Source organism: Daphnia carinata, chromosome 6, assembly GCF_022539665.2.
Source record: "Daphnia carinata strain CSIRO-1 chromosome 6, CSIRO_AGI_Dcar_HiC_V3, whole genome shotgun sequence".
NCBI classification, from domain to species: Eukaryota; Metazoa; Arthropoda; class Branchiopoda; order Diplostraca; family Daphniidae; genus Daphnia; species Daphnia carinata.
The window spans coordinates 8,791,880-8,804,245 of NC_081336.1; the positions used below are offsets into that span (position 1 = coordinate 8,791,880).

Genomic DNA, 12,366 nt, shown 5'->3' on the forward strand with positions numbered 1-12,366 from the left:
AATTGTCGATATAAAGGTGTTTTCTCCGGATCGGCAGCGTTGCCAGTTCAACCCGTGCACGTTGAATAACGGCGGTTGCGCCCAGTCTTGCCACCCGTCGACGAACGGGACGGCCGAGTGCAAGTGTGACGAATCGACGAAGCTGGTCAACGACAACCGGATGTGCGTCGGTCGTAATTTGACTTGCGAGGGCAACAAATTCTACTGCGCCAACGGCAAGTGCATCTCGCGCCTGTGGGCCTGCGACGGCGACGACGACTGCGGCGACAATTCCGACGAGGACAAGGGCTACTGCTCGTTCCACACTTGCGGGCCCATCGAGTACCGTTGCGGCAACGGCCGCTGCATCTTCAAATCGTGGAAGTGCGATCACGAGAACGATTGCGGCGACAATACGGACGAGGAAGGATGCAGCTACGCGAGCTGCGCCGAAGGAGAATTCACCTGCGCCAACCAACGGTGCATCTCCATGACGCAGGTAATACGAGGCTGGAACAAAAAACCGCAACTCATTTTTCCCTTTTTGTTTACGCTTGGAATTTAGGAAAGACCCAACTCGGTTTGTAAAACAATTGGCTGATTGAATTTTTGTGTGTGTGCAGGTTTGCAACGGAATCAACGACTGTAAAGACGCCAACACGACGGACGAGGCCAGCGATCGTTGCGCCAGGAACACGACTTGCCCGTCGGGGCATTTCAAGTGCAACTCGACCAACATTTGCGTCGAACCGTTTTGGCTCTGCGACGGCGACAACGACTGCGGCGACAATTCCGACGAGAACGACTCTGCCTGCTCGCAGAGAAACTGTCCCAGCAACAGTTTCCGTTGCCCCAACAACAACCGCTGCATCCCGGCAACGTGGTACTGCGATGGAGACGACGACTGTGGAAACGGAGCCGATGAACCGCCAGATTACTGCAAATCGGGCACCAAAACTTGTTTCGGTGACCTATTTACCTGCGACAATGGCAACTGCATCCCGCGCATTTACATCTGCGACGGAGATAACGACTGTCTGGATAATTCCGACGAAGACAACCGACACCAGTGCGGCAACCGCAAATGTGACGCTGAAACGGAATTCGCCTGCAGCGCCAACAAACAATGGGGTACGCCTCTCTTCTTCTTTTTTTTTTTTTTTTTTCCTATTGCTGCCCCATTTCATAATTGCCTTTTGCCTTTCAATTGAATGCGTTTGCGTTGTTGTTGGCTTCACGTTCAGGCAAAGCTCAGTGTATTCCGCGCAAGTGGGTCTGCGATGGCGACCCGGATTGTGTCGACGGCGCCGATGAGAATTCGACGTCGCTCAATTGCTCGACGCGCAACAGCTGCTCTACCGAGCAGTTTACCTGCGGAAACGGGCGCTGCATCCACCGCAACTGGACTTGCGACCACGACAACGACTGCGGAGACGGATCGGACGAAGGGCCCGAGTGCAACGGCAAATACCGCACCTGCTCCCCGACGGAATTCGCTTGCCAGAACGCCAAGTGCGTCGCCAAATCGTATCACTGCGACAAGGAAAACGACTGCGGAGACTGGTCGGACGAGTGGAACTGCACCTACACGGGCGGCAAAGGTGGCAGCACTCCTGCTGCGTCCTGCCCCGACGGCCAGTACAAATGCTCCAACAGTAGCCAATGCATAGACGAGAGCCTGGTCTGCAATAAAGTGTCGGATTGTCCCGATGGCAGTGACGAGTCCCTTCATTGTGGCATCAACGAATGTCTCAAGGTATTTCTGTTCTCTTTCTTTCTTAACTCTTTCGCATTTTGAAACCGACAATTTTCTCATTTTCCGATTTCAGGTGGAAGTCCATCAGTGCGGCCAGCTCTGCATCGACACGCCCATCAAGTACAAGTGCGCTTGCAATCCGGGCTATCGGCTCATGTCTGACGGTAAAGCTTGCACGGACGTTGACGAGTGCAAAGACACTCCTGGCGTCTGTTCGCAGTACTGCGTCAACACGCCCGGCTCTTACTATTGCAAGTGTAACGAGACGTACTACGAGCGCGAGGCGGACGAACACACGTGCAAGCGACGTGACTCTACAATGCCTTGGCTCATTTTCACCAACAAGTACTACGTCCGAAACATGTCGGTCGATGCTAAACAGTACGCCGTTGTCCATCAAGACCTCCGCAATGTCGTGGCTGTCGATTTCGATTTCCGCGACGATCGGCTCTACTTTGCCGACGTCAATGCCAAGACGATCTACCGGGCCTTTGTGAACGGCACGAGCACCAAAGAGACGATCATCAAGCACGATTCCATGGGGCTGGAAGGTTTGGCCGTCGATTGGGTCGGCCGCAAACTCTACTGGCTCGACAGGCACTCTAAACATGTCGAAGTCTCTGAGCTGGACGGCACTCACAGGAAGACGCTCAAAGCGGACGGCATTTCCGATCCGCGGGCCATCGTCGTCCATCCGGGCGCTGGATACTTGTTTTTCACCACGTGGCATTTGCAGGCCTACATCGGCCGGCTGGGCATGGACGGAAGCAATTTCACTCGCATCGTCACTTACGAGCAGCGACTCGCCTGGCCCAACGCCCTCACCATCGACTACATGACGGACAAGCTCTACTGGGCCGACGCTCATCTCGACTACATTGCCTACTCCGACCTGGACGGCCGCAATCGAAGATACGTCGTCCAGGACGTGCTGAAAGTGCCGCACGTCTTCGCCATCACCGTCTTTGATGACTTCATCTTCTGGACCGATTGGAACTTGAAGGCCGTCAGCCGCGCCAACAAATGGACGGGAGAGAATCACGTGGTGTTGCGCAACACGACGCACAGGCCCTACGATCTGCACGTGTACCATCCGCTGAGGCAAGCCGCTTACCCCAACCCGTGCGGCAAGAATAATGGAGGCTGTTCCGGCCTCTGCCTTCTGTCCCCGTCCAAGAATGGAACGGTCGGTTTCAAATGCGTCTGCCCTAACCAATTCATTTTAGCTCCGGACGGAAAGACGTGCATCGCCAATTGCACGGCTGGTGAGTCTTGTTTTTAAAACGATTTGATAATTTGAAACTGAATTTTTTTTTTTATTTTGTTTTGAAAAGGTCAACATCGATGCGGAGGCAAAGACAATCGTTGCATTCCGCTCTACTGGAAGTGCGACGGAGAAAAGGATTGCCAGGACGGAACGGACGAGCCCAGCACTTGCAAGGAGCGCTTCTGTAAATCCGGCCAGTTCCAGTGCCACAACAACAACTGCACGACGGCGACGACGCTGTGCGACGGCGTCGACGATTGCGGCGACGGATCGGACGAGCGCGACTGCGACATTCCCTGCCCCGAGAACGAGTTCAAATGCAACTCCACGGGCCGCTGTATCCTGGGCACGTGGAAATGCGACGGAGACAACGACTGCCGCGACGGCTCGGACGAGGATCCGGCCATTTGCCATTCGCGCACTTGCGACTCTGAAACGGAATTCACCTGTAAGAACGGGCGCTGCATCCAGAAATCTTGGTATTGCGACTCGGACAACGATTGCGGCGACGGATCTGACGAGCCGGCCCACATTTGCAGACAGAGGAACTGCACGGCCGGGTGGAGACGCTGCCCGCGCTGGGGCAATTACCGCTGCATTCCGCAGTGGCTCTTCTGCGACGGCAAAGACGATTGTCGCGACGGTAAAGCGATTGCGTCTTATCCTACGATTTGACAACGTTGCATGTTAAAATGTTGCCTTTTTCATTGTTTTTTAAGGCTCTGATGAATTGCCGGAACAGTGCCCGAAATGCCACGAAACGGCCGAATTCCAGTGCAAGAACAAGCGCTGCATTCCGCGCCGCTGGACTTGCGATTTCGAAAACGATTGCGCCGACGGCGACGACGAAGATGACGAACTCTGCCGCCATCAGTACCGCGAATGCTCGGCTTCGGAATTCCGCTGCGTTTCCGATGGCAAATGCGTCCCTGGCCGGTACCGGTGCGACCACGACAGCGACTGTACCGACGGGTCGGATGAAATCGGCTGTGAAGGATTCGCTTGCACCAACGGCACGTTCCAGTGCAAGAGCGGCCACTGCATCTCGCAGCAATTCCGCTGCGATGGAGAACGCGACTGCCACCTGGACGCCTCCGACGAAGCCGACTGTCCACCACGTTATCCAGGTTCGTATTCCAGAGTGCTTTGTTGCATTTGAAAAAAACGTATCCATATAGCCGTCGATTTTTAGATGGAAAGTACTGTCCACCCGAACGTTTCGAGTGCGACAATCACGTCTGCGTCAACACTGAGAACCGCTGCAACGGCGTCAACGATTGCGGCGACAATTCGGACGAGAAACCGGAAGAGTGCCAGGACAAATGCGGCGGGCGGGACCGTTTCCAGTGCGACAACCGTCGCTGCATTCTCCGCTGGCAGATTTGCGACGGCCACAACGATTGCGAGGACGGCTCTGATGAGAACAACGTGACGCTCTGCGCCAAACGGCCCAAGCCCTGCAACCCCAACACTCAGTTCACGTGCGCCAATCGCAATTGCGTCGCCAAGGAGCTCGTCTGCAACTTGCAAAACGATTGCGAGGACGAGTCGGACGAAAGGGGATGCCACTCGGCCAGCTCTTGCACCGACTCGACCAACGGCGGATGCGAACACCGATGCCAGAACTTGACCGGAGGCGGCTACATCTGCTCCTGCAATCGCGGCTACATCGCCTCCAAGGACAACCCCAAGATCTGCGAAGACGTCGACGAGTGCGCTACACTCCAGCACAATTGCTCGCAAATTTGCATGAACCTCAAAGGTAACGTTTGGAAGTTCGATTTTTTTAAATTAAAATGTTATCATTTTGTTTTTGTTTTTCGTTTAGGGTCTCACAAATGCGGATGTCATTCTGGATTCGATTCGGTGGACAACGTGTCTGGCGTTTGCAAATCGCCCGGTCCCTGGAATTTGCTCTTTTCGGACGGAAGCAACGTCATCTCGTTGAACACGACACAGCGCAAGGAACGCGAAGTCATTTTCGGCGAGAAGAGGATCCAGTCGCTCGACTTTGACCCGCACACGCACATCGTCTTTTGGACGGACACGATGGATTTGTCCATCAAGCGCTCGTACATTCCGGAGAGTAGCAATCAAGTGGAGATTGGCCATCCGCAAGTGATCGTCTCTTTCACCAAGACGGCCGTGCCCGTCGATTTGGCTGTCGACTGGGTCGCCCAGAATCTTTACTGGCTCGAGATGGACGGACAGACGTCCAAGGGCCAAGTCGTGACGGCTAAGAATGACGGCCGTTATCGACGCAGCGTCATCCCCCGAGGCATCGACACGCCCACCTCCATCGTCGTCAACCCAATTCTCGGTGAAATGTACTGGTCGCAGGCCGGATCTAATCCCCGTATCGAAACAGTCTGGATGGACGGTCAGTTTATTGACATTTTATTATTATTTTCCACTAACGGGCCTTCATGTTGCCTTGCTATTTTTTGTTGCACAGGTACGAAGCGTAAAGTTTTGGTGTCTGAAAGATTGGCCCATCCGACGGCCTTAACCATCGATTTCGGCATGGACAACACAATCTTCTGGGCCGATCACACTCTGAGCACCATCGAGATGATGAAACGCGACGGCACGGGCCGGACGATGGTTTTGCGCGGCGACACCATTGATCGCCCGTCCGCGCTCGACGTTTTCGAGAGCACGCTCTACTGGATTTCCACCGGCAAAGGCGAACTCCGCCGTCAGGACAAATTCGGTCGCGGAGTTATGGTCCGTCTCGTCAAAGATATTGCCTCGCCCAGCACCGTCAAAGGTAGGCAAACCCTTTCATTCCATCAATTCCGGTTTTTAGTTTCACGATCTCCATTTGCTTTAAAAAAAAAACAAAAAAAAAAGACAGTCTTTAGCGAATATCGCTACAACACTACGGTCAACAACCCTTGTTTCAACAGCCCTTGCACTCATTTGTGCGTCCTGATTCCGGGCGGATATCGTTGTGCCTGTCCGGACAGCACGGTTCAAGTCCAAACCGGTGGAGAAGTGTCGTGCGACACGACACAAGAACGGCCCCGCCCATCTCCGCTGCGCTGCCCTTGCCAGAACCGTGGCATCTGCACTGGTGACGGACAGGTCCAGTGCGAATGCCCACCCGACTACGAAGGCGTCCACTGCGAGACCCACCTGCTGCGTCGGCCGACTCCGTCCGAAAGCGTCGCTCCGGCTTACATCATTGTGCCTATTCTTCTCATTATCCTCGCCGGACTGGCTGGAGCCGCTGTGTACGTCTTCTTTTTCCGACGGTCCGGCCGAGCTAAAGGCTCTGGTTTCACCGGATTTGGCGGAAGTCCCAGCGTCTCTTTCCGTCAAGGTACCAACGTCGAGTTTGGTCCGGCCACTTTCTCTGGAAACGGCTCTTCCGCTTCCACAATGGTACGAATCTAGTGAATCAATCGATTCGTTTCCCAATAGGATTGTGTTAATTGATTTATTATTTTTCTGCATTTATAGGAACCGGTCGATTCCGAGTTCAACGGCCGTGACGCATCGACCAAATCGCGCGATTTCTCCAACCCCATGTATGACGCCGTTGGCGGATCTGTGGAAGCTCCCAAAGGTGGAATCTACGAAGTCCCTGCCGATATGATTAAAGGTAAATCAAACATCAAAAGCCGTTCTCGTTTGACGCCAATGAATATCCCTTTAACTGTCATTTCAATTTAAAGGTATGCCGCTGTCCTCCGATCCCGTGCCGGGCTCGGCCGTCATATCGCCGTCCAGCATTGTGCATCAAGCTTCGCCGCAAATTCACATCCGTCATCGGGAATTAGACCCAAGCAACGTGGATACGGGCAAGGATACCCAAAAATTAGTCGAGGACACTTCCGACTGTTAAAGTTAAAGCACAAAAAAAGAGATTCCTGGACTGATGACGCGCACGATTACAAGTGTGGCAGCGCCTGTCTGAGTGACATCGAGTGATAAGATTCAAACACACATCCACACGTTTTGTCTGAAAGGGGAAATAGGCAATTTATGGCAATACTATGCCGACAGTTTTTGTTAAACATACAGACAGACCCGTTCAAGTCCGTTCTTGCTTCCAGCAAGATCATTTTTTAATCGAAATTTTTTCGGGATTAATTAATGTCATTAATTAATTCTTCCTTTGTTGTTGATTTATTATTTTTTTTTTTTTTTCTTCATTTTCTTTTCTCGTTTTATCGTCAGGACACATCCCCCCTCCCTCCCTCAATGCTTCTGAAGTATCTCCACCATGTTCTTACCTATTCTTCCTATTTTTTAAGTTTACCCCTATTATTACTTAAAATTTCCTGTGCCGTCCAATTTTGTATTCCTCTTATTCACATTCTCTGGGGTTCTTCTATTTATTTTATTTCTATTTTTTTTTTTTTTTTTTTTTTTTTTTTCAATTTTAGTTTTTGTCCCGATGGCATTGGAACAAAACAAACATCACAACGCAAAAGCGTAAAGCACAATTTTCAAAAGAGAAAAACACAAGTCTTAGATTATTTTGAGGACACCGTATTAAGAAGAAAAAAAAAAAAGAAAGAAATGTGTACAGGATTTGTTTTGTTTTTTATCATTATTATTATTAACAATTTTTTTTTTTGTAACCATTCACAATCAGATTGATCCCTTTTCCTTCTGAACAACAGTAATATTCAATTTTCTTAATCGACCAAAAGTGTTGGAGGGAAGCAAAGCCAAGTACAGTACATATTTGAAAAAAAATTGGACTGAAACTAGGACGGGGCCAAATGAGAAAAAAAGAAAGTGGTTGTTGTGAAAGGAAAAAAACGTTTAATGCCTTGTAGATTTTTACTCCTTTTTTTTCTTCTTCTTTTCTTATTATTGATGTATTGTTCTTATGCAAATGAGCATCGTGTTAAAAACAAACAAGAAAATGCACACACACACACACAAAAATGAAGGAAATGGAGAGGAAAATCATAATCAAGCTTAGCCGTCGGCTGCCTTAAAAAAAGACGTACACAAAACACGCAAACACACCTTGGGAAAGAATGATTGCATTTGAAAAACAATTTCCTCTGTGTGGGTGTTGTGTCATAATAATAATCGAATATTTAACCTTTTTTTTTTTTTTTTTTTTTTCTTCCTTTTCATCACCACACGAAGAAAGGCCCCAAACATGTGTTTTTGTAATCCCTACTATTTTTTTTTTTTTAAGCAATCCTTTCAGTTCCCTTGACCGAAATTCATTCGTCTATTCCTCCTCCCTACCTACATTGGGGTCTCTTTTTTTTTTTTTTTATTGGTCCCTCCGAATCCCAAGCCTGTATCCCTCCCTATTGACCGAGCATGTTGAACTGCTATCAGATATGTTTCTATCTTAACTCTATATTGCAATAAACGGATTAAAGTTCTAATATGGAACTGGCGAAAGTCTTCACTTCGCTTACGTCTCTACGTGTTTTCACTTATTTTTGTGTCTGTAGATTTGCAGCTGGCCGCCTGGACGAGAGAAAACCGGAAGGATATCGAAGAGAGTTGGAGATAACGAAATCCGCGTATGTCGATTTTTTTAAAATTGCCTTTTAAAAAAACATGTTTTATTTTTCTACTGTACATTTGCAGGAGGGGCACGACATCACCGGAATTGCGCAATAGCCATGCGCGAACGGGAAGCATCCGTCCGGAAGAGAGGGGGAAAAATCCAATACTCGGCCAGAAAAGTGGGAAAATGAAACACAGTCTGTGATCTGAATTTTCTCGCTGTAGTGGTGCGCTGCGTGTCACGCTGGGTGTTGAGATGCGATCCGTCGAGAAACTGTTGGCCGTGATGACCGTCTGGTTCCATCACCAACATTTGTGCTGTTTCGACCGGACGGTGCGAGCTCAGAAACATCAAGAACAGCAACACACTTGTCTGCACGAATTCAGATCCACCGAGAACCCGTCCGGCAATTTCACGTCTCCCAACTATCCGGATTTCTATCCGGCCGAAACGCGATGCTACTACATTTTCCACGGACGCAAGTGGGAAGGCATTCGAATTCAGTTTCACACTTTCGATTTGGAGTCACCCTACACAGTTGGGTAACACGAACTATCTCATTTTTTTTTGTTTTGTTTTTGTTTCATTTGATTTTTGATTGGGCCCTTGTTATACCTGATTTGATGTTTTGGGCCAGGTGCTTGTCGGACTTTGTGAGTATTACAACCGAGGACGTGAGTGGTTTAAGAACGGTTGCCGGACGCTATTGCGGACAACAGACTCCACCCCCACTTCTGGCCATGCAACCCAAAGTCGAAATCCTCTTTGCGGCAAATTACGTTCACCATCACAGAGGCTTTTCGGCTTCGTTCAGCTTTGTCGACGAAGGTAAATGTCCTTTAAAAGAGCTAAAATGAAATGTTTTTTATTTCTTTTGGATTCGGACTTTTTTTTTTTTTCGTTAGAATCGTTGACGTTAGCCCCTTCGAACGCCGACTCGAATTCCGGATGCGGTGGCACAATAAGCGGAAGTGGTGGCGTCCTCCTTTCGCCAGGTAAAATGCAACCGAATAACGGGTTTGAATAGATGCAGCCCCGGAAGGACTGAATTGAAAAAAGCTATTCGTTTGTTTGCCTTTTTGACGCAGGTTATCCTTTAGCCGTTCAAAGTTGGCTCGATTGTTCTTGGCTATTAAGAGTTCCGTTCCAGCAACATGTTTACGTGCGACTCGAGTACCTCCAGCTGCACGGAGGTCTCGGTAAGTTTTGGCTCTCAATTTGTCTTTGCAAAACTTTCCATTCAACTTTTTGTTTTCCCGGTAGCGAGTTGTCCTTTGGCCGAGTTATCCATCCACGACGGTTACGGACCACTTAACGATCAGGCTCCAAAGTTGCGGAGGTTTTGCGGTACAGTTGAGCAAAGAATCATTTGAAAACGCACTTCCTATGCGTCTGAAATGCCTATAGAATGGCTCGTATCCCCAGGTGATCTTCGCTATTACAAATCCGTAAGCGATCGAAGCCTTTTGTCGAGGAGAAATCGGCTGCTCGTCCGGCTGACTACCGGCAATCTGACGTCCGTCAAAGCGCTTGGCTCTCGTTCGCCAGTTGTTCCGTTCGGTTTCCGGCTCATTTGGACGTCTGTTGATTTTCAAACGGAACGTACGTGCCCCATTTTACGTTATAAGTTGATTGACTTTCAGATGGGTTTTTTTTTTTGGCCACTCTATTACCGCCCGTTTACGTTGACAGAGAATTGCTTGGCTCAAGGAAAGATTGTATGTCGGGATTCGCAGTACTGCTTCAATTTCCGCCGTTTGAGCAGCATTTCCTGCGACTCCACCCTTCTCTTTTGTCTCGATTCGTCGCTTGGCTGTGACGGTGTTATGAATTGTGAAGACGGTGACGCCTCCGACGAGCTCAGTTGTAACGCATTTTCCATCGACCTATGAAATCTTTTCATGCAAAATTCTATAATTTTATTACTTCAACCGCAGGTCAGGTGCCGTTCTTGTTCGCTTCTGTATTAGCCATCGTTTGCACGTTATTCGTGGGGACGTTCATGTTTTGGCTACGCTCTCGCGTCAAAATATGTGACAAAGTCACGCAAGAACTTAGCTATTTGTCTGCTATCGAACGTCGGGATGCTGAACCTTGTACCCGGCACGAGGATTGCGTCTTTTACATCGACAATGGACGAACATATCCGACTGTTGGTAAAAGACTCAGCTACAGCGAATGTGAAAAACGTGAAATGAGTCACAGAGAAACGAGGCGTATCGCTTCGTTACCGCTCTTTGATTGCAAGCAAATGAACGCGAACGTGAACAACGGAGTTAATGTGCTAAGAAGGCAGACTAGTGGATTCGAAATTGGAATGGCCGAGTCGTACGTGTATCCAAATAATTCTGTAACGTGCTTTGAACAGCCGATGCCCAACAAGTTCGTTTGGGACAGGAATACGCGAACGACATCTTTGCAACAAAACGATCGTGCCAACGAAGAGTACTTTCATCAAAAGAAGAAAAATGTTTGTAAAGAACATAGAAATGGATCTGTGGAAATTCAAAGAGAGAAGTCGTACAACCCGTTGTGTCAGGATGTGGTTGCTCGTGAGGTGAGCGTTATTAGGAATGCCCATGTTGTAACTGTAACCAGCTTTGGACCGAACGAAACTATTGACACTGAGTTGTGGTAGCGTGAAGTCGTAGTATGTTTAGTCAAGTTCAAGCACGTGAAACTTTGTTTTTCTATGCAGAGGCACAGTCAATCTATGACTATATGCTCTACAGTTATTTCTGGTCATAGCTGGATAGTAGAACTCATTGAAAATATATTGGAAGAAGCAGTGAATTCTATATTTACATTTTTTCTATGATTTAATGAACAAGAAAGGGATATTTTCAGAACTTCCATATTTTACTCTTCTTTCTGTAATTAGAGATTTGTATGTTAAGGTGTACGGGCTTATTTTTTTCCACGATTATGGGCCACGTTACCCGTGGCGTTCGTAGCGGGATTTTTTGGAACCATCCTGGTGTAGAGATACGGGTCTATTTTATCACTCTTATGCGCTACGTTACCCGTGGCGTTCGTAGCGGGATTTTTTGTAACCATTCTAAACGCATTTTACTGCCCTTACGCGTTAGTCATAACGTCATATTACACTCGATTTAAATAAAAACATAAGCAACAGGGTATAACGTAGAGCGTCTGTTTACGAAACTAAAAGTCTTAGGTTCAACCCTCAAGACGAAGGTGCGTTGATATCACGAAATTGAAGAAAAATATTGCCATTTGTTAAATTTGTTGTAGAGGGATTTGGAAGCAAAATATTAATTTACCTTGAACGATATGCTACTAAATAATTCTAAGTGTTACAGGTTGCCTTTAAATTATAAGAAAAGATGGCTCCTAATATTGTGTGAATTATGGCCCAATGGTTGGGCGTCGTCTTAGAATGTCGGAAGTACATGGTTCGGAACCTTGTAGAGTCAACTTTAACAATGTATGCAATTTATCCAAAAAATTTAATAGTTGAATAGTCGAACTTTGATAGTTATCATAAATGTTTTCCTTCACTTCATTAGATCTAATGCAAGTTCCACTAATCCTCCAAATGAGAAAACAAATATTGTGTAAGCAACAAACATGTGATACACGGCTCAATGGTTGAGCGTCGGCTACGTATGCCGAATGGCCAAGGTTCAAATCTGCACTGAAAATAGCAATTAACTACCTGGTGTACAAGCGGTTTAATAATTAATTCGCGTTACTGTGAATTATTATTGCAAGTGTAAAGAAGTTACCTTGAATTTATTTGCAAACGCGTAACGTGAAAAATGTGACTCATGGCTCAACGGTTGAGCATCGGCGCGGTATGCTGAAGATTTGGTGTTCGATCCCCAAAAGAGTCAAATTATATTCTAA

The 12,366-nt window shown here is 48.0% G+C and overlaps 2 protein-coding genes across 3 annotated transcripts in view; both read left to right on the forward strand.

Moving 5' to 3' along the window:
* LOC130699524 (low-density lipoprotein receptor-related protein 2-like) overlaps positions 1-12,366 on the forward strand; it is a 103,092-nt gene that overhangs the window by 14,725 nt on the left and 76,001 nt on the right. Inside the window, exons 13-24 of one of the 2 annotated variants that reach the window (XM_059495656.1) lie at positions 17-478; positions 603-1,110; positions 1,224-1,735; positions 1,809-3,000; positions 3,070-3,645; positions 3,722-4,129; positions 4,195-4,764; positions 4,831-5,382; positions 5,458-5,772; positions 5,860-6,389; positions 6,468-6,609; positions 6,683-6,853. In XM_059495656.1, the coding sequence (XP_059351639.1) occupies positions 17-478; positions 603-1,110; positions 1,224-1,735; positions 1,809-3,000; positions 3,070-3,645; positions 3,722-4,129; positions 4,195-4,764; positions 4,831-5,382; positions 5,458-5,772; positions 5,860-6,389; positions 6,468-6,609; positions 6,683-6,852 (5,937 nt within the window). In that variant the 3' untranslated portion in view covers position 6,853. Of the gene's footprint in view, positions 1-16; positions 479-602; positions 1,111-1,223; positions 1,736-1,808; positions 3,001-3,069; positions 3,646-3,721; positions 4,130-4,194; positions 4,765-4,830; positions 5,383-5,457; positions 5,773-5,859; positions 6,390-6,467; positions 6,610-6,682; positions 8,369-12,366 lie in introns of those variants that run through there. The other variant, XM_059495655.1, reaches the window with a different exon arrangement.
* On the forward strand, positions 8,737-11,269 carry LOC130699540 (uncharacterized). The gene is made up of 8 exons (XM_057521811.2): positions 8,737-9,038; positions 9,134-9,324; positions 9,402-9,491; positions 9,585-9,695; positions 9,760-9,843; positions 9,922-10,098; positions 10,189-10,362; positions 10,434-11,269. Exons 1-8 carry the CDS (start codon positions 8,752-8,754, stop codon positions 11,132-11,134), a joined length of 1,815 nt encoding a protein of 604 aa, XP_057377794.1. The 5' UTR covers positions 8,737-8,751; the 3' UTR covers positions 11,135-11,269.

Excerpts from the sequence above, each read along its gene's own strand:
- LOC130699540 (XM_057521811.2), top strand. The coding sequence starts at position 8,752 with ATGCGATCCGTCGAGAAACTGTTGGCCGTGATGACCGTCTGGTTCCAT. Across the intron at positions 9,492-9,584 it reads TGGCGTCCTCCTTTCGCCAG|GTTATCCTTTAGCCGTTCAA; the intron begins GTAAAATGCAAC and ends TTTTTGACGCAG. Across the intron at positions 9,844-9,921 it reads AAAGTTGCGGAGGTTTTGCG|GTGATCTTCGCTATTACAAA; the intron begins GTACAGTTGAGC and ends TCGTATCCCCAG.